General features: G+C 35.3%; 1 protein-coding gene across 3 annotated transcripts in view; it reads left to right on the top strand.

Annotated features, from left to right (window-relative positions):
* The first annotated feature begins 254 nt into the window (after positions 1-254).
* Positions 255-24,172, top strand: part of LOC149782577 (uncharacterized) — a 65,962-nt gene continuing 42,044 nt past the window's right edge. For 2 of the 3 annotated variants that reach the window (XM_089934036.1, XM_089934035.1), the window contains exons 1-7: positions 255-406; positions 10,536-12,850; positions 13,965-13,997; positions 16,013-16,154; positions 17,728-17,819; positions 18,089-18,121; positions 21,383-21,469. In XM_089934036.1, coding sequence (XP_089790162.1) covers positions 10,553-12,850; positions 13,965-13,997; positions 16,013-16,154; positions 17,728-17,819; positions 18,089-18,121; positions 21,383-21,469 — 2,685 coding nt within the window. In that variant the 5' untranslated portion in view covers positions 255-406; positions 10,536-10,552. The remainder of the gene's footprint in view (positions 407-10,535; positions 12,851-13,964; positions 13,998-16,012; positions 16,155-17,727; positions 17,820-18,088; positions 18,122-21,382; positions 21,470-24,172) is intronic. The other variant, XM_089934037.1, reaches the window with a different exon arrangement.

Below are 24,172 nucleotides of genomic sequence, written 5' to 3'. Positions count from 1 at the left end.
AAGCAATTGTCGAATATTGGTAACTCGATTTATACTAACAGAAAACCGTTTTATTTTCTCTTCTTTGAAAGTCTGTAGTTTCTTATAATATATACTAAACATCTATTATGCATTTCTTTCAATGTTTCCATCATTATTTCTTACTTTTAATGATGAATTAATCGTTAATCCCAAAATTACGCACTAGATATAATATAGCACATACAGAATATCGGCTCACACCGCTGTCGATGCTCTGTCACGTGAACCAATCAGAGGCCAGCAATGGCGACTTCTAGTCCTTAAGAGGATAAACAGGCGATTGTTCATGAGGATCCAATCATTAGATTTGTTTTCCACGGTCAATAGTTGCTATCTGATAAAGCCATATTGTGCTACAGAAACAGGTTTATATTATAAAACATAGGTAAGGCATACGGTAGATATTTATCCAATATTTTTGAATGCTTAATGACCTCGTTTGCTATTGAAAATTTGTATTCATATGGTGCTTGCTGGCAGAAGATCTAACAAAAAATTTCTTGTAATCATCGTAGCCAGCTATCTGATACATATTTGCTGAAAGATTAACGAAATGTCGTTTATATTTAATTTATTGATTGTATATATCGTGAACCATTTGTCTTAGGTGGGTACATGTTGAATGGGACCTATTCCAACTGTGTACTACGTCCGCTCTGATAATATTGTATGAGTGGGATGTCATCGAACTCAGATGGTGGTATGTAGACTTTTCAACGGTCAACTGACTGTTTTTTTCGAGGACAAGTGTGCAAGAATTTCACAAACTTGGCATTTGATATTGACATACTAATATTAGTACCCTTACTCCTACCTCGTGGACAGGATACTAACATGAGCATATACATGTCAATGGAGCAAGCGGGGTGTGATTCACACCCGGCGCTCTTTTAGTCCAATAATAACAATTTGAACATATTCATTGTATATAATCCAATAAATTGAATAGTCCTCTTATTTAATGCCAGAAATATCGAAAATCATTGTAGAAATAGTTGTAAAATCTTGTTTACCTTTTTTATCCAATATTTTTGTTTAGATCATCTGGCATATTAGTTCAAATAATGATTACTTCCGTTCTCAGCCTCATTTGCTTGTGTGCCATATAAGAACATTGAAGCCTTATTTGGAAATATAAACAAATCATAGGAAAAATTTGGCATGGTTGAGTCAGAAATTCTGCGCATTAAAAGTAAATATGGTTTGTCGGCAACTTTGAAATTCCACCAAGAAGCGATTAATCACCACTTGATTTATAATAACATAGTGTAGAATATCCAAATATGGTGTGGCGAACCTTACATAGAAAAGGTGTCACGGAGAGAGTCTCGCGTTATCTGTCATGGCGCACACGGTGAGGTTAGTGGAACCATGCCAATTTATTTTATCATGTAAGGGCTTAATAAATTCAAAATAAGCCAAACTTCTTTCACAACATGATTATACTTATGTAGTAGATTTCTACAGTTTATTTTTCTGACATTAGTGATGGTTTTTGTTGCTCCTTTACATGATATGGGATCAGTTTGTAGCCTCAACCACAACAAATCAAAATGAGGCTATGACATCGTAGCTAATATTGACACTGTTGCACATATTTTGATATTTAAGTCTGATTGCATTAGAGGATGGAACTTAACTCTTTTTCCAGATGGAATACATTTTTGACACAAGTAAATGGATGCATTTTCAAGTTCCATTGACATACACTTTAGTTGGTTAGAAAATGATGGTAGCCAAGGAATGCGAAAGTCGTTTGAAATTGGAGTATGTTTAAGATTATCTTTCCAATCTGAATATTTTTTTCATCACAAGATAAATTTATTTCAGGTAAAACAGTTGTTGGAAATAAGGTATTATTTATACTACAAATTGTAAGACAACAGTTATTAGTTGATTAATTTAGTTAATTAAGTAGTTTTTCCCTCACTCAAATATTTCTGCAGAAATCAATGCAGTTACCATTGTCAACACTTATTAAATATTTATACGGGTTAGAATACAAAGATGATGCCATTTTCGATTTGTGAAATGTGTATTTTTATGATAGGAAGCCCTCAGACTTAGGTGTTCTATTATAATCCTCAGATATGGTCACACAGTTTTAAAAAAAAGCTTAGAAACAGTCTGTAATTGATCTGAATACAACTTGTTGCTGAAATGAATAATAATGTAGAAAACTCAAATCAAAGATCAGATAATTTAATATCAAACACATTTGCATGTGTCTTATTATTTGCTCATTTCTTAAAGGGGAAGTACAAAAAACAACATTTTTTTAACCATCATAGAAATAATTGTTTATGATATGGTAATGATAGATCAATTACCTGTTTACAATATAGATCTATTTATTTTATTTTTATGTGGATATTAGAGTATGTAGTCTGTGTTTATTGGAATGTTTGGTTATTGAGGCAAATCATTTGTATACCTCTATCTTGAACAGCATCTGGCATGTTTCTAAAGCTGTACCAATTAATCGGCCATACTCATAATCAGGCCAATTATTGGAACAATTGGTAAAATAGGTATCGGCAGAAATAATTAGTGATGATGTAGACAAATTTCCAAAATATAAATTTAATCATAACATTCATCTTGATATGGCTTGAATTTTAAATCAGAGTTGAATAGTGGAAATTAAGGAATAAATATTTTATTTGGGGGTTAATTGAAAGACAGTATATTCTAAAAAGTAAATACTTTTTAACATGCTTGCTGTAAACTACTGCTGATTGTCTGCTCACAATAAATTATCAATACCAGGCATGCACTCATCCCAATCACAGCAGCCAACCAGCCAATTAAGCATCATTTGGCTGTTGAACTTCGAGCATACACATTACAGGGATGGTCCTGGCTTTTAAAATCTCAATTATTTTGTTGCCATTTAAAAAAAAAATATCAACAGAATAAATAGTGTATATTTTTCCAAGACTATTAATGTAATAGGCGAAGAAAACTAAAAAAGATGGGATAGTTATTACTTTACAACAAGCAATACAGCCATATTACAAAATTAATCATTAAATGACTGTTTTGCACTGCTTCCATGGTCTTTGCACTGCGCATCACTGTTAGTGCATAGGTCTAACTGTTGTTACCTGAAATAAATGCATTATCAAATGTAAAATATCTACTTTCCTACAGTCTCTCTTTTTTTAATAGAAACATCAGATATTAAGCAAATCTGTATTATGCATATTTTTTTCCAAATAATAGTTTTGTAAGAAACTTTATTTAGATAATGACATTTTAATACTAAAACCCTATGATCGTAATTTGCAATTAAGATAAGTGTCGTATAATGCGACCGTCAATTTCATGCATTCAGGAATTAAATCCCTCCCCCCTTATGGTTGGCTTTACAAAGTGCATCTCCATCAACCAGGAGTTCAGAAATTTATTTTTGCCATGCTTTTCATGCTTTGCTTGTTTGTGAGTGAATTGCTTGCTAAGTCCCAGGAATGATCACTGAATGCTGTAGATTTTTTCTTGGCAAGCAAATTATGATATCCATTCCCACCATTGAAACTTATGAGTCAACTTGAATTGGCATTACTGTACCATATATGGGCGGCATAAATATACCAGAAAGAAATATGATTACCATAATTAAATTAAAAGATGGAATGAAGAAACATGTCACAGAGCATATGTGCCCCCCAAAAATTAATTTGGAATAACTATGTTATTTAGTAAAGAGTTTTATTTGCATATATCAGTTAACAATAAGAAATAAGGTGGGATATAAAATGTGGGAAATATTTATTACATGTATGGTAGCTTGAGACCACATTTGAATCCGCACCCATTTTAGGCAGTGTTAGTTATAATAAAAATAGGGCATGGTTTACTTGTCATTCAAATGCTAGTGCTTTCGCTGACTGTAGAACAGGCGGTTTCTTGAAATTTTGTATCAGCAATTTTGATAATCGGCTATACACGGTATTGGCATAATCAGCAGAAAGTGACATCTGTACAGTTTACATGTTTCAATATGTTGCTTGTGTTTTGAAAGTTAAGAAATAGTATGTAGATAGCAATTTGTATTTTAAGAATAGAAAATCAGTGACCTGTATATTTTAACTGCGTGTACATTATTTTCTTCATAAAATCAGTTTGAAATGTAAGTGAACCTGTACTGGGAAATAATTGTGTGAAGTACCACTTTATTAGATTGTCTGTTCTTGTAAACCATATTCAGGAAAATAGAAAGTAAGGTTGGGATACTATGTTATTGAAAATTTAGTTTTTAACTTGCAATTATGTAGGTCATAAATTATTGGACAAGGCTCTGTTGTGGTATTAGTGAGAAGTGCTCTAAGGTCAGAGTTGCTTTCTGACTTCAATCATTTTTTGTGTGAAAATATGGGGGAAAAAGCAGAAGATCAAATACTATTTAACCAGTGCCAAACGTTACAAGTACGGGGCTCGAATTTAATACAAATTTCTTTGTAGCCAGAAGGACTACTATACTGAGAAATTTACTAGTCCTGCCAAATCTTTACTAGTCCTGTTCACAAAATAATGTCACACAGCTTTCATGTATGTTTACCGATTCAATTTTGAAGTTTGAACAACCCGCAACAAAATTGGATGTTTTCTGTGTCTTTGTTTTTGCGAATTGCGTACACCAGTTACACCACATAAAGTTCCTTTCCTCATCATAATTCAGCCATTCTGTCTTTTGTCCATTTCTTCTGAAACTTTCCATTACACTTATTCCTCATCATTCTCATTCAACTTTTGCTTTTTTCCGGTGGCTGAACACCTTCTATCAAATGCCACATTTTGCCTGTCTTATAATGAGGGAATTGTGCCTTGTTTTGAAATACGAGATGTTATAGTATAGCTGACTGAATTATTTAAAGCAAGAAAAGGAATGGCAGTGTCCTTTATATAAGAAAGTCAGAGCAAGAAACACATGTCTTTGCCCCCTCCCACAATTAAATGGCCTCTCCCTAACAAAGACTTCAGCAGATGTTCTGCATGATGAAAGCAGTGGCTTTTGTAAACACTGTTATAAAATATTAGCATCAGAAGATAGTGTTAGTTTCAGCTTGGAAAAGGTGTGTTCCCATCAAACTAAGCCATCTGACACTCAGTGCGTTGTATTTAACAACTCCAATTATGGTATCATAAGTTGTAAACTTGTAATTGTTCCTAATCAATATAACCTCAATGTATTGTTGAAATTAATAATAAGGCGGAAAATTTTCAAATCTTAGATGCCCATGCTCAGAGATTTTAATTCCCAACAAATGTACATCATTCTGCTTGGATATCTCTATGTGTATTCTATTATTTGTTCATTCTTGTAAGGGAAAAATATAAAAACTATTCTTATCATCATAGAAAAAGTAGTTGTATGGAAAGGATGTGTCAATAAGGTAATCATAATAAATTGATCTAATTCTTATAATTATTTCGATGGAAATGTAAAATATGTGGTTTCCTGTTTGTGACTGTTGGAGCATTTGGGTAGTGAGCAACAAGAAAAAAAGAACCTTAAACAAAAAAAACATGCAAACTAATTTCTTTGAATAGTTTTTGCCATGTTCTTTCGTGTGGTATACTGCTTTGTGGTTTGTTACTGTCGTCGAATGAATAAAGTGTGATACCACGCCATTTTTTTCCCAGTTATTTTGGTGTAACTGGTGTATGCAGTTCGCAAACACAAACACACAGAAAACATCCAGTTTTGTTGCTGGTTGTTTGAACTTTAAAATTGAATCGGTAAATGTACATGAAAGCTGTGTGACATTGTTTTGTGAACAGAACTAGTATAGATTTGGCAAGACTAGTAAATTTCTCAATATACTAGTCCTTCTGGCTACAATGAAATTTGTGTTGAATTCGAGTCCTGCAGGGTCTATGTTGTTTCTTTGTACTGATTACTCGTAACAAATTACACAAACCAAGATCTGACAGTACATTATGTGACACCAAATCTGTTACTGTGCACTTTGCAATTTGACTCCGCTTTGGCCAGAAATTTTGCATATGGTCTCGTTTTGGAGGATACATTTTCCTCCTATACAAAGTAAATTGGTGCAAGAAATGCATTTTCGATCAGGGATTAAATTGGTCTTTATTCCAGTGCAGACCCTGAAAAGGATTGGCTTTGTATAATGCACAGAAGCACAAGCTGGTTATTTTGTGTTAAGGCAGTTGGAGTAATGTGCCTTGCCCAAGAACTTGTCAGGGTTGCAGACCCTAACTGATCCATTGGTAGGATTTGAATTTATACCTATTCAGGCATAAATCTAGCAAGCTAACTACTTATCCCCTGTGACTACCTCCCTTTTTAGCATCTTATAACATACAGGGGTTAAAGGGTTAGTTGTATCTGCAAAATGAAAATGGAATGCAGAATAAAGGCAAAAGATGTCCAAATTGAAACCAATTTAACACAGGATGAATAGAGAAAAAACAAAAAATATAATCCCAAATGAACTCAAATCAAATGCAGGATCATCACAGATGAAATGATAGATACAATTTGAAGGAAATGGAGAACACAAATTCAGAATGCAGACTGACATCTTAATGCATTCAGTTAATGGATTTTAAAATCTATACCTTTTGTTTCAGGCTGCTGCTAAATTTCTGCGATCAAAAGCCCTTTTGAATACTATTCTGGGAAAAGATTCCTAACGAGGACAATTTTTCATTACATACAAACTGTACAATTGTTAACAGTTGTTATTGATGTTATATCACTAGTATCTGTCCAATTTTATTTTAAAGAAAATGAGATAATTCAAATTTATCTACAAGTATCTTAACATTTATTGCAATTGTGGTTATGTTTCTTATCATAAATTCAGTTGTATATTTTTGGATGGTTTGCATTTTTTTTTATGAAGCACACTTTTAATAAGACATAGTGTACAAGTTATAGAGCAGGCCATTTAATACAATCAGAAATGTAAATACTGGCCTTAATACAATCAGAAATGTAAATACTGGCCTTGGTACATGCATTTGAAATGAAAAGAAACAAATGGTAGCCATAAATACAATTATAGTCCGAATGCAAAAGCAATACAAACATAATGCAAATGAAGTGACAGAACACAGATGAAATGCAAATTAAAGGAGACTAGAAATAAAACTTTTCCTTTTACATATGTAATTCTCTACAAATTTTAATTCAACTGCAATGTTTATAAATTAAATATCGTAAGCAGGTAGTGATTGTATTGCGTGGAAGATACCATGATTCCGTAAATTGCCGAGTTTTTCCGAGTTTTGATGAGACGACGGATCATGTGGTACCGTGACACAATACTAGCCAGTCCTTGAATACAAACATAAACATTGGCGAGCGAGGCAGACAGGAGGAGACCACATTTTCGTTGCACATTCAAAAGTTGAATTTGCAGTCTGATATAATAGTTTATGTACTGTACTGGTCAGTGCTAAAAGAAAATTTTTAGGCACAGGCCCCGGGCTGGTGACTTGAATAAACTCAAGCCCCAACTGAAATTCCACAAGCCCGGACAGTTCATACCTGTCAACTCTCAAGCCGGAAGAAAAACCTCCCGATTTTGGGTATTTCCTCATCTATCTCCTGATCTTGTAATATCTCTAAATTTTTCGCAGCAAAGTCCCGATTATTACTTTATGTCTGTCAATTTTCATTTGTCAGAAAAAACCCCAACCCCAAACCATTTATGAATAGATATAACATATGCAATCCACAGCATAAACTGCCACACTGCAGACATCGTAGCGATATGACTGAAAAATTGTTAACATAGGTTAAAAATTCAAATCACACACACACACACGTCTAATACCAGCAATGGACGAAATAATTAATATCACACAATAGTTTTTTTCTTTTTTGTCTTCTTTAGTAAATAGTACGTGAAGATTAAACATTATGCAAGTAAATTTCAGATGTTTTTTTTAACAACTACAACAGTGCTATAGTAATAAAAAAATTACAAGAATAAAATTATCACCAGTTAGCTTAAATGAATGATCACTGTGAAATTTTCTCTGCAAACAAACTCGCATCTCCATTTCTGCCAAAGAAACTCGGCCAGTTAACACCTGACATTCCTCTACCGTATATGTAAAGTTTAATTACCTTGATTAAATTACAAGGAATAAAACAAAATATACCATGCAGTATATGTGGCCCTAAAGAACTAATTCTGAATAAATATTTTATTCAGCAAACAGCGTTACATGCATTAAGACTTAAACCTGAAGTCCATGGCATTGTAAGTAACAACAAAATAGGCATCGTTTATTTGGCAATCAATTGCTGGTGCTTACACATACACACACTGTCGAACATGTTTTTTTTTGAAGTATGTCCGAAGGGCAGTCCTTTTCACAAGATCAATGCAAGGATAAGGATTCTGTTCATTAGTCACACTGGCTTTATTGTTTGCGCACTTAAATCAAAACTTTAGCTTTTTTGCAATTTAGCCAGAGCTGACCAGAATATGCAAAAGGGGCTTGTCCTGAGGGAATAATAAGGCGTATCACAGGGAGAAAAGGCATGTCCCATGGGCGCTCGCACATTGGGTCAAGAGATGGGGGGGGTCAATAGTCCCCCCCCCCCCGTTTCTATTGTCGGCTAGTTAGTGTGAAACTTTGACCTCTTTTCTTTTAATCGCTGCTATTTAAACTGCCCAAGCAATAGTTTTATATCAGTTCCTATCATTACAGATTACCGTTTATCCATATTACATGTATACATTGAATTTTTTTTTAATTTGTAATTTTTAAAAGATTACTAAAAACTGTTTTCTCGAAACGCGACAGGTTTAGAATCTTGTTTTTAGCAAAGCCTCCATTTGATTAGAATCAAATCTAAATTTCACTTAGGTCAGTAGTAATTTGATTTAGATTATGTCATGTTAAGGCATGTATGTCAACATCTTGAAAATATATTTACTCATTTCACCAGTGCGATTAAAGTTTCCTCAGGCAAGCAATTTTTGTTTTGACAAGCCTGACGGGCACCTCACTTTGAATACAGGATGGGTCGGAACTAAAACCAGAGGGGCCCAGGGTGTTGGGCTATCAGATTTGTTTTTAGCACTGCTGATGTAGATAAAAGATCTGTGAATTGATTGTTGCATTTTGATGTCACTTACTCGGCCTTCTGCCTATTTTCGTAACTCACACGTTTAACACTTTTCCCAGGATTTAAAATGTTCAAAGGTATATCTGGAACAGTGCCAACGTTTAGTCTAGGCTTAGCATTTGCGTATCCTTGAGCTGCCATTTTTTCATGATCCCTCTCGTAACATTCCTTTGAGAAATGTAACGAGCACAGAGTGCTGTATGGTGTTGCTTTGAAATCGACTCATTTGTAATAATGTATCCACTCTTTCATTATGCCTTTATCTTTCGGAAAAGAAAAAAATGTTGTCCACAGGCTTTTCTTAATGTCCTATTACACCCGTAAGCAACGCAATATGGTATTGTCTTTACTCTGGCAACTCCCACTTGGGCTGCTGGAGTCGCTACTATGACGTCAAATCCCGAAAGTAACCGAATAGGCGCGGAAATTTTGCATATGAGGTCACGGAAATTCAGCTCCTAGAAGATAGGCCAATATTTTAATATTGACATTACGGTCGCAGATGATACTTCAGAATAAGGTTTTCTGATATGGTATCACGGTACCAATTGTTTTTCCATAGACCTTAATGCTAATGTTTGGGGAAATAAATATATTTTCTATCCTACTTTAGCATGCATGTCACACACTTTTCTAGAGAGCAGTGTTAGATTGTCAATTTGACAATGACAGAACCAGGTACTCCATTGCATTTAAGAGAGATAACTCCACTGGAACTAGACAGGGGTGAGAGTTATCTAGTCACAACAGGCACATTTTCAGCCATGTGTACCATATTTTAAAAAAATCATAAAAAATACAAAATATAATCTAAATAGAAATTAACATACACTCACATGTTGCCAAGAGGCTACACTTTTTTTTAAGCCTAACAGAAAGTATAACTCTTACGTAATGCACCAATCACAGTTAGTGTTGTTCTTTATTTCTGAATGCAATCTTCCCTACACCTTAGGCTCCGCCCACCTGGTCTTGCGCAATTGGTACCGTTATACCATATAGTACTTTTATTATTATTCTATATTTCCATTGGTTTCTGGTCTCCTTTAAGTGCAGATTTGGTAAAATCAGTTTCAGGGACTGGAGCAGTGGAGTTTTATCTATATTAACTCTATATACATGGATGAGAGAAAAGCCTTTGATATAAACTAAATGGCTTTCTCACATGCGCAGACTCACTCTGTTACATAGTCAAACTCCGAATTGGGAAGCCGTATCAAATTTGGGATGTTTTCATTGTGGATGTTAAATTTACCATTGTTCATAGTAAATGGCATGAAAGCAAATGCAGTTGCTGCTAGCGAGTGGTCTTTATTCAGAGGTTTAAGTAGTAATATCTGCATTTATAGGAACGATAGAACAATCATTGATTTTATTGTTCACAATTTATTTTCAGTTTGAGGAGTTACTTTGATGGAGGCAGGTGAGGTGGAAGTGGGAGAAGATGTGGGACTTGGAGAAAGAGGTGGCCCCAACAGCCCAATGATTTTATCACCTGACCAGTCACATGCAGCTGAGAATATGTCAGAGGATGAGGAGCCCAGCCAGTCAAATAGAAGCTTCAGGGAGGAAGGGATTGGATTAATAGAAAATGAAGATTACAGTGATGGAGAAGTCAAAGGGCACATTGATAGGGATGAACTTCATAGCAGTGGTGAAGTTTCTCATGCATCAGAAGATGAAAGTGTTGATAGGGGTGATGATGGAAGACATGATAAAAGTGATGATGAAGATGATAGAGTATCTACAGAGAGTAGAAATGAAGGAGAGAGTATAAATGAAACTTTCGATAGTGATGTAAATGACAATGTAGATGATGGAATGCATGATTATCCTGATAATGTGGATGATACTATAGATGATATAAATATTGAAGGACATGATGCAGATGATAATTCAGATTTTGAAGGTCATTATGCTGATGATGAAGTCATTCAAACTAGTTGTGGTGAAGGAGTTAGTTCAACCTCTGGAGTACCAGTTGGGGAAGGTAACTCAAATTTCTCCACTGATTCTGAGGCAGACAGAGTTGATTACCCTGGAGAGGAGGACAGTTGCAATGTCAGCTCAGGGAATGGTAGAAGCACTAGGAGGTCTGAAGTCCAATGTGAAGAAGAGATGCTTCCTGCAAATTTCCCAGAACATGAGACCTATGGCTATGAAAGAGGACATGTAGAAAGTACTACAGATCTAGAATCAGGTGACAAAGATGGTGATTATTCGGTAGATGACAATAGTGTACCAGAGGGTGATGAAAACGAGGCAAGTGAAGGTGAAAGGGAGGCAACTAGAGGTGATGAGGATCTGAGTCATGATGTGAGTAGTGGTGATACAAATCTGAGGAAAGAAGGAAGGAAAAGAGATAAAAATGCCCCTGACATATCAGAGGAAAGTTCTGATGCTCGAGAATCTGATGACAATGAAGAAATTGTTTCTCAGAGCGAGAATGTCACAAAAGTGAGTGAAAATTCATTGCATTCTCCGTCTTCAACAAGTAGAGGAAGTAAAGCACATTCTCATGGAAGGCATGCAGATTCTCATCGAGAAAAATATTTGGATGCAATTGACAAAGAAGTTAAGGAAGAAATTGACAAATTAGCTGAAGATAGCTTCATTTCAGACAATGAGGTGATGCATCAAGATGATAAAAAGCATACTGGCAAAGAGGGTGTGGGATTGAGTCCTGTACACAGACATGGGCGGCATAAATATACCAGAAAGAAATACGATTCTGAGAGTGAGGGAGAAGTTTTGGAATCAGATGAAAGAGAGTCTGTTGAGGAAGCAAAAGACTTGGATACTGAAGATGGAGAAACAGAGGCAAAGAGAAGCAAGAGAAAGGGCAGGTTGGAGAGGAGACTGGATGAAAGGGAAGATGTAGATGAAGGTTCATCACAGGAAGAAGGAGATGATGTGGAAAATTGGAAAGGCCACAAGGCTGGCACTGATGATGGAGAGGATATATCTGATGCTAAAGATGGAGATGATGATCTGGAAGCTGTTTCAGAGGAGGAAGAAGATGAAGGAGAGGGAGTAGATGATGAGGAAGATGATAGAGAGATAGATGAGAATGAAGAAAAGAAAGGGTTACAGGTTGCATACATGGGTGAAAATGAGTCTGAAGAAGGTGAGATGAGGAATGAGGATGAGAAAAATATTGGAGGGAATCAATCTAGTGAAGAGGAATCGGGAAAAGAGACTGAAGAAAAAGGTATGGATGAAGAGGAAAAGGAACTTGAAAAAGGTCATGACAGACACAAAAGTGGTGGACATGCCAGTTCAAAACTCAAAGCTAGAAGTAGGAGAAAAAAAGACAAAGTGAGGAAAAGGGATGCTGATGAATTGGCACAAGATACAAGGATGAGGAGAAGGAAGAAAGTTGGAGATAAAGATTGGCAGGTAACAGATAGATCTGATAATACACACAAAGGCACATTCACAGAAAGACATGAGAAAGCCGATGACCAACGTGCTAAATCCCACCATAGTAAACATAAAATAGCCTGGGACAGAAGTCCTCATGATGGTAGGGCAGGAGATAAAGATCAGGAGCTTGGCCGGGAAAAGAGAGTCCCAGCAGAGAAGCTAGTAACGCAGACAAGTCTTTCAGAAGAACATATAGAACTGGATTACGAAGAGGAAATGGAGGGACACGAGGGCACCAAAGACAAACTGGATGATAGCAGAGAAGATGAAGAAGGGGCAATAAAGGCAAGTGATTATTTAGCCATTTATCTTCATATTCATACAGGGAGATATTGTGATCTATCTATCCAACTGTACATCCCTTCATCTGTATGCAACTCTATCTCCTAAACCACTGATTGGGAATCCTACAACTTTGTTTTAGGTATTTTGCACATGTGTGAAAAGGCTATGATTTATATAGCAACACCAGTATCTTTCTGGAAGGGTGCCATCAGTCATAAATGAGAAAATTGCAATCAGTATTAGCTTTGGTGTGGTTGAGCTTACTGTTAGTAGAAGAGGAAGGGGACCATATATAGTAAAAAATGTGGGGATCTACCATCCCAATCCATGGTAGTATTGTAGCTCAAGTAATAGAATTCACCATTCTTGGCATAGATAACAGTGGTTTAGCTACTATTGACCAATGATAGCATTATTTCTGCCATACCTCCAGAGCTCTCTATCTACTGAAAGCCTTTTTCCAGGACCTCCATTTTCTGGTCCTAGATACAGTTTTCAGGCCTTGAATTTGACATAAATTTCCTTGCAGCCAGATGTATTAATAGATAAAGAAATTTACTATTCTTACTAAATCATCACTTGTCCTTCACACAAAGCATAAGAAATTTACGTCTTACTAAATCTTCACTTGTCCTTCACACAAAACATTATCAGACACCTATCTAGATCACAGCACTTTTATTTCTTAAATATCACTGTCATTGATGATACATAAGTACAAAACATGCTTTAAAAAACCACCAGGGCTGCTTGAAAATATTAACTACATTTTTGAAGGAGAAAAAGCTGATTGAGTAGAAAAAAACTGCAAAAAGATGAGTCTGTAAACATCATCATCTGGTAAAAAAATATATCAAATTGTCATTAGGCATCATAATTCAACAGACAAATAATTTCAGACTACAGTAAAAGCAGGGTGATATGATCTCATATAACGGCAGTAACAGTATTCTTCATAGCAGACATACAAACAGTGCATGAATGGAATATGCCTTAATGATTGCTAATACATTTATTTTAAAGATGAAATGCTTAATGTTAGATTTTGATAATGATGTTATAATGGTCCTTCCATGATCACACTTTACCAGATTGTGTTTTTATTTTGTTTTAGGATGGGCTGTCCTCAGACGGAGAGCTTGAAGATGTAAGTTTATTTGAAAACTGTTGCAGCTCATCTATATCTTCGCTCTGCTTGCATTAATAATCATTAATACAAATAATGCTTTAACTGTTAAAAATCAGAGATAATCTTCAGTAAGGGTAAGTATAACCAGATGAAATCATGTTACAATATAAATGGTTGGATTGCAGTTTTATGAATATGTATCGATTTCCAAGCTGGCCATTCTGGAAACCCACGCAACACTGGCTTTACACATGATTTGCTTTGATTGTAAGTTGTTATTATAAGACATGTTCTTTCATAAGGGTTTCTGCTAGTTCTGGAATCCTGGACAAATTGTGGAATTTAAAAAGTAAATTTCAGGGGGTTGAAAAGTCATGGAATTTATCAAAACCTTGCAAAGTTTTGGAAATGTAATGGAATTTTCGAAGTAGATTTTTAAAATTGATGCCTGGTAATTTCTTGGAGTACAGAGTGCCAATTAAAAAATCTAGTTTCAAACATGACAGTTAATTTACTTGACAATGCAAGATATTGTGGTCCTTGAGTTTTGTGAAATGGCCCTGGAAATAATCGTGGAATTTGTTTTTGTTAAGTCTGCAGGAAACCACTCTTGTGCATTTGTCCCTATTTGTTGTGGTTGGAGAATGAGAGGGATTTAGTGTATGACCAGGAAAGAAGTTAGAGTTTAAAGAGAAATAATGGTTGTCTTTCACAGATGAATAATGTTGATGCATGTATGCAGCAATATCACTTGTAGACCTTCCAGAATAGCTGATGTTATTAATGCATGTAGCATACTGTTGATGATTTATTCATTTCACCATCTTTTGTGTAAAGGCAAGGATTCCAAACAGCCTCCTTTGCCTGCTTATTCAATATAAGACCGGGTGTACACTTATTTAACAATTACCTACTTGCATCCATTACTAAAGCATGCAGACAACTGGTTTCAGTTTTCTTTCAGAATGCTAAGTAATATTTTCAATTAAGAAACAAAAGTTCTGCATTGGGGACCCGAGTGGCCAAGTGGTCTAATGCGCTCACTGTTCCGGATCACTGCTGTCTCATCTCTGTCTGCGTGGGTTTGAATCTCAGGCTTGGCTAACATGGGTATGTGAGAAAGCCTGGCAGTAGCTTCTCTTGGGTCGGTGGTTCTTCCTGGGGTTTTCCAGGGTTCTTCCTCTACCAGTTATACTGGCCACCATGTATAGCCTATCTTGTGCTGAAAATGGCATTGAACCATACTACAACAACAACAACAAAAGTTCTGCAATCATTAAAACTTAATAGACAGTATGGGTTAGTATATACTGTTAATTGAATTAAGTTATCATATAACACTGAATTAACTCGATCAGGTATGGTATTTGCTCATCTTCATTTCCAAGCACTTAGTACAATCCAAATTTCTTGGTGGGATCCTTTAAATGTCTTATTATTTTTTATATAATAATTTTGAATTTCTGCCTGTAGGCAGTTGAACCATTGGGTTCATTAAGCTTCCTATTAGTCTTTGAAATCCAGCAAAATGAGATAGTACAATTAAAAAATTGAATTTTTTTAAATTCAGATTGCTTTGGCAGAATGCAACTTAGCAATTGCTTTGCATCTTAGTTCATGTCTGTACATCCAATAATAATTAGATGTTGCGAAAAGATTTAAGAATTTTCTTCATCAGTTTCAGCTGTACACTCCTTACTAATTATCATTATGGTTTAGAAAAATTTTCTTTAGGCAAAAGAATATGCATGTTTCGGGTTAGCCTACTTTCCCAGTTTCTCATTACTGATCCTTGCACTTTTTCTGATGTTAAAACAATCCCACTCTTCGCATTAAATATATATATATAATGTTTTAAAAAAATACCCACCTGCCTACCTTAATTTTGAAACAAATGCAGTTGGAAGCACATATTTTTTGTCTAATATTGAATATTACTGAACTAGAAAATAGTTAATCAAAAAGTTGATACATGTATCTTTCTTCCTATTATTTGCTTAAAGAATGACCACTGGGCTGCTGTTATTTTCTAGGATGAAGACTGTGAGGAGGGTGAGATACGAGAGCCAGGGACCAGGAAGCCATCTGTCAAACCCATCTGTCGCTTCTATCTCCGCGGTCATTGTACCTGGGGGGTCAATTGTCGCTTCATCCATCCAGGAGTAAATGATAAAGGTTAGTGACAATTCTGTTAATTCTAATCTTAGATGAGAAATTCCATCATTTAATCAGATAAAAACATGGGTTAGATTTTCTCTGTTTTTATGCCTGCACTGCTTTTAGCAGTCATCTTGATTGGTCCCATCCATCAGTACATCCATCCTGAGAAACCTATTAACTTAATTGCATGAATAACCCTCAATGTAGACATAAGAAATTTGGCAGTTATTTTATGTGCATATGCAGATGACCTTATTACATTTTCAGTTCTTTTATATAAATATTTTATTATTGCCTTCCAGATGTCAGAGTATATTATATTATGATGTTGTCCATCTGTTACCAATTTTGTTTTCACACAATAATTTAGGTTCTCCACTATCAGATGGTTAAAGATCAGGGTCACTATATATATAACGAAAGAAATTTTGTATTTTGCATAATAATTTATGTTTTAGACCAAGTACCTTGACTGGAGTTTGTCTATAACTTATACAGTAGGTATCGATGAGGCCTGTTGATTTTGTGGTGAAATGTCAAAGCACTTTGGGCTACAAGAAAGATGACTTTTTCAGAATGACTTTTATTCTAGAGTAAGTTTCTTGACCAAACTTTGGGGGTGGTTTGCACTTTAGAGGAAAAAAGAATCCTACAGCTTTGAGGGTCAGAAAGTCAGCAGTTTCTCATCACAGGTAAAAGTAGGTTACATTGACCTACTTTTTATATTGCAGTGGTCATGTTAAGTTTTAGTATGTACATTAGCTTACTGTCCCATATACATAGATGTACAATCATGAAACTTGTAATCCTTTAATTTTGTAGCACTATTTAGACAAGCAAAAGACAAAATACTTAAATGACTTATTAGAGACACCTGGACAGTTAAAAGTAAAAGACATTACATTACCATTATTTAAGAACATTTTCTTAAATCCCAATGCAAGATGTGGTATTTAGTCAGTTGCAGTATCCAGTCATATGACACCAAGATAGTATGCTTTGATGATTCATGGCAAATTTAATTATCATATTCACACATTCAGATTCGAGTTTTTCGGATTTCACAAACTGTTTCATTGTAACCATCCTTTAAGAGCCCTGTCTAATTTGGTTAATTAGACTGGTTGTGAAGCATTTTTCTCTGCCAGTAATGCCACACTATTTCTGTGAACTGAGGATGTCTTTGAAACAGGATTAATCACATCAATTTACAGTGAATGAATGCAGAATTTTCTTGCTTAAAAGAGTAGAAAAGAATGTGACTATGTTCACCCCAAGGCAATAAAACAGGGTAAAGTCTGGTGGTTCAGAGCTCCTGGACTTACCCCCTTTATGTGAGCCATGTTATGTATATTAACCCCCTTTATGTGAGCCATGTTATGTATATTACCCCCCTTTATGTGAGCCATGTTATGTATATTACCCCCTTTATGTGAGCCATGTTATGTATATTACCCCCCTTTATGTGAGCCATGTTATGTATATTACCCCCCTTTATGTGAGCCCTGTTATGTGTATTAGGTGGTTAGTCTTTGTCTTTTGCATTGGGTTCAATATTAACTTACTTCCCAATGTTCTTTTAAACCAGGAAATTATCAGCTGATAGAGCGGCCTGGATTCAACAACATCCATGGAATAGGACCAAGGGGACCATACGGGCCGGATGGCATTTGGCCTGATGTAAGTGATTTTAATTGTCAGATGTTTAGTCCATTTTTAATATTGTTTTTGTTATCAGTAATGCATGCAGTTTATCGTCATCATCATCATCGTTTCTTCAGTTTCATTACTACAACTGCTACTGCTACTACAATTACTATCACAGTTTCTACTACTTGGTATAAGAATGTCAGCTTCAGTTGTACTTTGAAGAAAGAACTACTTTTATATATGTTTCAGTTGTCCTTTTGTATTTTATTTACTCAATGTGTCATAAATTTTATTTACAGTTTGACCCAGATAAAACAGATAAAAAGCTCAAGGTGAATATAAAATACAACATGAATAGAGTACATGCTGTGACATTTTAAACATTTGAAGTCATTCTGTGTTTTTTTTCAATTCTGTTAGAATCAAATCTGTTGTTGATTTATAATATATAATAAACAGTATTTGTGAAGTAGACCTACCACATCATTTACCAACACACCACAATTCATGCACTTAAGTTGATTATTTCATTGTTGATTTCAGTTTGTGTATTATTACAAACCTCAGCTTTTTATTATTCTTTCACCTGGCAACTTGTTTTTTCAATGTGCTACTTTTTAAACACTTTTTATATATTGTTTTTCATCTGTGCAGTAATTAAGAGCTATTTGTTTCATTCAAAGAGTTAGGAAGATATTGCAATGGTTCAGTAACAGTGGCAGTTAGCCTGATAATTTTTCATGATCATTTTATACTGATTACAGTAATACCTCGAACATTCGTGAGGTTAGGTTCCAGAACCAGTCACGGATCAGGAGGAATCGTGAATGTTTGGTATGAGTCACTAAAAATGCTAATAAATGCTTATTTCTAGGGTTTAAACCCTAAATATGACCCAAATCATGCTCCCAAAGCACTTTAATTTCATTTAAAAGTTAGCTTAATACATTACCCTTAAAAAGAGAAATAAATGGTTGACGTAAAAATAGAGTACAGTATCGCCTAATGGGTATTTGCCAAACTAGCGCATTTACAGTATGGTACATGTATACTAATATTACCCCTATACTAATTCATTGGCTGCCATTTTCTTTTGCACTCACAGTAAGCTAAAACCAAGTAACGAATGGGACAGTAAACTTAATGACTGACATTTTCTTTGTCATTGTCAGGAAGGTAAACTAGGTAAACTTCATATGTCACAGAAGTCATATAATGAAGGTACAGTTCAATATAATAAAGAAAACATGTACGTAGAGGGTACCAATGAAAATTTCACAAATCCAGAAACGCGAATGCACGAGGTATTACTGTAATTGGATCATCTTGAGATATTAATTATCAGTATGAAATTTATTCAGAATTCTGTACTACAGAAACATGTTTCAAAGTTTCCATCTAACTAGCTGATACATTTAACACCAACACCATTTCATCTTATGGGGGGGAAAAAAAACCTTCTTACCCCTTGCCATTTACATTGCCCCTCAGGACCAGGAGATGTTTTACACCTACCCTATCGCCCCACTACTTTCTCAACTTTCTTACTACATTACTACTTTGTTCTTACTGAAACCTCCTTTTAACTGCACATACTGTAGTAACATTACCACTACTGTTATAATACTAAGTCAACTACTGATACTCCCGTAGTAACACTGCTCCTACTATTAATTCTACTGACCGCTCTAGTGGTTAGAGCATCTGCCTTGGATGTGGGAGGTCACAGGTTCGAACCCCTGCCTAGTCATATTCAAGACTTAAGAAAATTGTACAAACAGCTGCCTTGCTTGACACTCAGCATTAAGAGGTTAGGGTTACTACTGTTCAGCCTGGTGTCAGAATAATGTGACTGGGTGGGACATCATGCTACATATCTATGTCATGATGCCCCAGTGCTAGACATCACTTTAAACTGCCACACTGCACACATAGTAGTGAAATGACTGAAAAATTCTTAAAGCTACATTAAAAATCCACATCACACGTACACTAATACTACTGCTGTAGTAATACTGCTATTACAACTACTGCTGATACTACTGTAGTAATACTGCTATTACAACTACTGCTGATACTACTGTAGTAACACTGCTATTACAACTACTGCTAATACTACTGTAGTAAAACTGCCATTACAACTACTGTTGATACTACTGTAGTAACACTGCTATTACAACTACTGCTGATACTACTGTAGTAACTGCTATTACAACTACTGCAAATACTACTGTAGTAACACTGCTATTACAACTACTGCTGATACTGCTGTAGTAATACTGCTATTACAACTACTGCTAATACTACTGTAGTAATACTGCTATTACAACTACTGCTGATATTACTGTAGTAACACTGCTATTACAACTACTGCTGATACTACTGTAGTAACACTGCTCTTACAACTACTGTTGATACTACTGTAGTAACACTGCTATTACAACTACTGCTGATACTACTGTAGTAACACTGCTATTACAACTACTGCTAATACTACTGTAGTAACACTGCTATTACAACTACTGCTGATACTACTGTAGTAACACTGCTATTACAACTAGTGCTAATACTACTGTAGTAACACTGCTATTACAACTACTGCTGATACTACTGTAGTAACACTGCTATTACAACTACTGCTAATACTACTGTAGTAACACTGATATTACAACTACTGCTGATACTGCTGTAGCAATACTGCTATTACAACTACTGCTGATACTACTGTAGTAACACTGCTATTACAACTACTGCTGATACTGCTGTAGTAACACTGCTATTACAACTACTGCTGATACTACTGTAGTAACACTGCTCATACTACAAATACTGCTGCTGTTGTAATACTGCTATTACTAATACTATTACTACTACTGGGGGCCCTGAGTGGCCGAGTGGTCTAAGGCGCCCACCGTTATTGATCACTGCCATCTCACCTCTGTCTGCGTGGGTTCTAGTCTTGGATTCAGCCAAAGGTTGCCAGTAGCTTCTCGTGGGTCAGTGGTTCTTTCTGGGTTTTTCCCAGGTTCTTCCTTCACCATTTATACTGGCTGCCATGTATAGCCTATCATGTGCTGAAAAATGGCATTAAACCCAACAACAACAATAACTACTACTACTTTAGCAACACTGCTTCTGCTATTACTGCTGCTTTAGTAATACTGCTGCTGCTACTGTTACTGTTTCTATTGTAATAACACTGCTGCTGCTGCTACTACTACTACAGTTGTAACATTGCTGCTACTATTATTATAGTAACTACTACTGCTACTATGATAAACACTTCAGCTAGTGCTGTTATGTCCAACATATTATATGGACATTGAATAACACAAGCTGAACTAAAAGCATGTTGATTTACATGGTGACTGATTTTTAAACTTTACAGGCAGTAGACTGAATCAAACTGTTAACATGTAAAAATAATGCAGCTTAGTTCTGTTTGAATGCAGTGAAGGTATCAGTTTGAAATTGTCATATTTTGATGTTTCACCTTGGGAATTCTGTTTTGCAAATGTTAATCAATGTTTTGTGGCTGACAGGTTCCTATGTTTTGCATTAGACAAGGTTCCATTTGTTTGTTAATTTTTTAGAGCCCAGAAGAACTAGAGCCACCCCCACCTGTACCACAGCCAAAAGCAGAAACTGCATGGGAGCGAGGTCTTCGACAAGCTAAAGAGGTAAAACTATTTTGACTATATCACTTATATAATTCCTTACTCATTTGTTTTTATTTATTATCAGAGTTAAGTTGTAGTGTGTGAATGTGGGGGTGAATATATGTTGAAAATTGGGCATTTCACCCAAGAACAAATGTTTGCTCATCAGAATGTTTTTATTAGATATTTTGGAGGCACAGAATGACAAGCTTTCTGTGGACAATAAATGAATGTATTTTTCTGGCATAAAACTTAAGGCATTTGATATAGATTTGATGCAAGGTACATAAAAGTCCATTCATTTTTGCAAGCATGCAGTTTATGCAACAATGATTTATCTCATTTCTCTATCTGTACTTGTCTCACAACATATCGATTTGAGGCAGTGAGTGAAAATTATGGCTATCAGACACTGTAATGATACATGTGTATTGAAACAATATAAAATGCTTTATAATTCTGGAGATTTTTTTTAGTGGTCAAAAGAAGCTAATATTTTTAACCAGACTTAAGAAATATCATTGATTTATCAAATGGTTTTGTTGATCTCTAGGAACAAAACAGTTTATATAAATGGATCGGGGGGGGGGGGGCATTTTTTTAATCAGATTTGACAAGTTATTTGTTACAGCTTTAAATTTGTGGTTTAGGGCAACAATAAAATCCATGAAAATTAGTGATCCTACAGTATTTGGATTCAAACAGAATATTGCAGAGAAATCCTAGAAATTATGCTTGTTTTTGCAAACTTTGTATGGAATTATTATGAATACCATGAGATCTAAAGGTGTGTACTCATATTTAACTATCTAGACTTAATATTTTTTTTTTACATGTATATGTGTGTACCAATGAATGGTTTTCTGCCAAAGCATGAAACATTACACATGCAGTAAATGTTTTAAGTATTTCTAATTTAATATGCATCAAGTTGGTGACTGTGCCACTGAAGTACAGTGTGACACTGCTATAGCACGGTAGTTGGGAGCCACAAAACTCTACCGCGTTATATACCGAACCGTGTTATATGCAACCAAGTCAGTTAACTGAAGAAAATATACTCCCCCAAAAATTGTTTTTTTTTTAAAAAATAATAAATGCAGGCGGTAAAATACATGCTTCATCGGCACTGTTGCCATCTTAAATTGATGCATATTAAATGAGAAATACACCTGTAGTGAAAACAGAGAAGACATAATAGTTTACTTTATTTAGAGAACCATGAATTGGTACATATACATGAATCCTGTTTATATAGAAATGTCTAATGTATCGCATGAATAGAGTGTCAACACTGTGTACTCGCCTGCGAACCTCATCATATACATTGAATCCACAATACAAGGGATTCCATCGAAAATATGCTCACACACAGCTTTAAAGTATTCAGTAATTTTGTAACAGGTTATATTGGTCTGAATTCAGTGGAGAAACATTGCACAATCAAGTAACGAATAACGAAACACATTTAAAAATACGTTCCAAGTCGGTAAAAGTTAGTTTGCGTTTTAAGCTGCCGTTGGTAGCGTTCGTAAGCATAAACTTTTTCCCTACAAAAAGGAAATTTTCACAGCACAGTTAACGTGTTCCAGTCACGTTGGAAAATGCAAAAATCCATCAGATTCCATCACTTTTATTTAAGTTTGGTAATGACTTCCTTTGAAGAAAAGTTCTTTGAAGTTATTGAAAGATTGTATTCTTTGATGAAGGGTGCATGCGCTATTAAAGTCACTGCTAAAAAACTGCTTTGGAGAACCAAACAAATGCCCATTTCTTATTGTGGTGGCAACATCAAATATTTGTATTGCATGATTGAGACTGGTATTTTTTCCATTTGCTGAGTACGTTTTCATAACAGCCAGTGCTTCAGAGGTAATCTGTTTCCTTTGAAATTTCAGCAAACTATTTTATCTGGGTACATTTTTATGCTGCCTTCCACGCATGCGTCTGAAAATTAACAAAGGGTCAACGGATGATAGAGACACAGGTGTTCTGATGACAGGAATTATAACAGAAAACGTGTGTGTTCTGACGGATTTAATTCTGAGTGAAAAGAAGAGGAATTTTACTTACCATCCACATACAAATGTCAGTCTTTGTAAATATATTAATTACTAGCGAGCGGCCGAAAATCCGATAAAAGATAAATTACAAGACAGTGCCTCGTCCGGTTGATATCTGTTACTAGAAATGTCAACAACAAAAAAGCGGATATTTCACAGCATACAGAACTCATGCTAGATGTCAAGATAAGCGGATTATGATATAACAATGCACTGTTTAGATGGTTTGTCAGTATGGACAAAGAATTTGTTTATGTTACAATAGATAAATTTCAGTGCATTTTATATCTAGTTTGCGGCTTCCTTTCATGGGGCCCCTGAATTTCTGCACTCCAAACCAATGGTCGTATATAAAAGTTTCAACAGCCAACAATGTCACCAATAAATAAAAAGCCACATGGTATGTTTTGCAGCCAATAAGGAAAAACATTCCAAGTTTGCGACATTGGCGATGACCTACATGATCCCAGAATAAACTTTTTATGCGTTTTTTTCTTCTTCTTACTTTTAAGAAGAAAATACTTTTTCGTATACGAGAAAAATGCATATAAAATTTCAGGAGCCAAGCCACGATCATCTTGTATTATTCATACGTGATCTCTTCCCCAAAATGATAAGCAACTTTTTATGTTTTTTTGTACTTTTTAAGATTTTCCTTTTG

The sequence above is a fragment of the Sinohyriopsis cumingii genome, chromosome 15 (assembly GCF_028554795.1).
Source record: "Sinohyriopsis cumingii isolate HCF-2022 chromosome 15, ASM2855479v2, whole genome shotgun sequence".
Lineage (NCBI taxonomy): Eukaryota > Metazoa > Mollusca > Bivalvia > Unionida > Unionidae > Sinohyriopsis > Sinohyriopsis cumingii.
The sequence above is the reverse complement of the archived record's forward strand: the minus strand, read 5'-3'. Positions and strand labels throughout refer to the sequence as shown.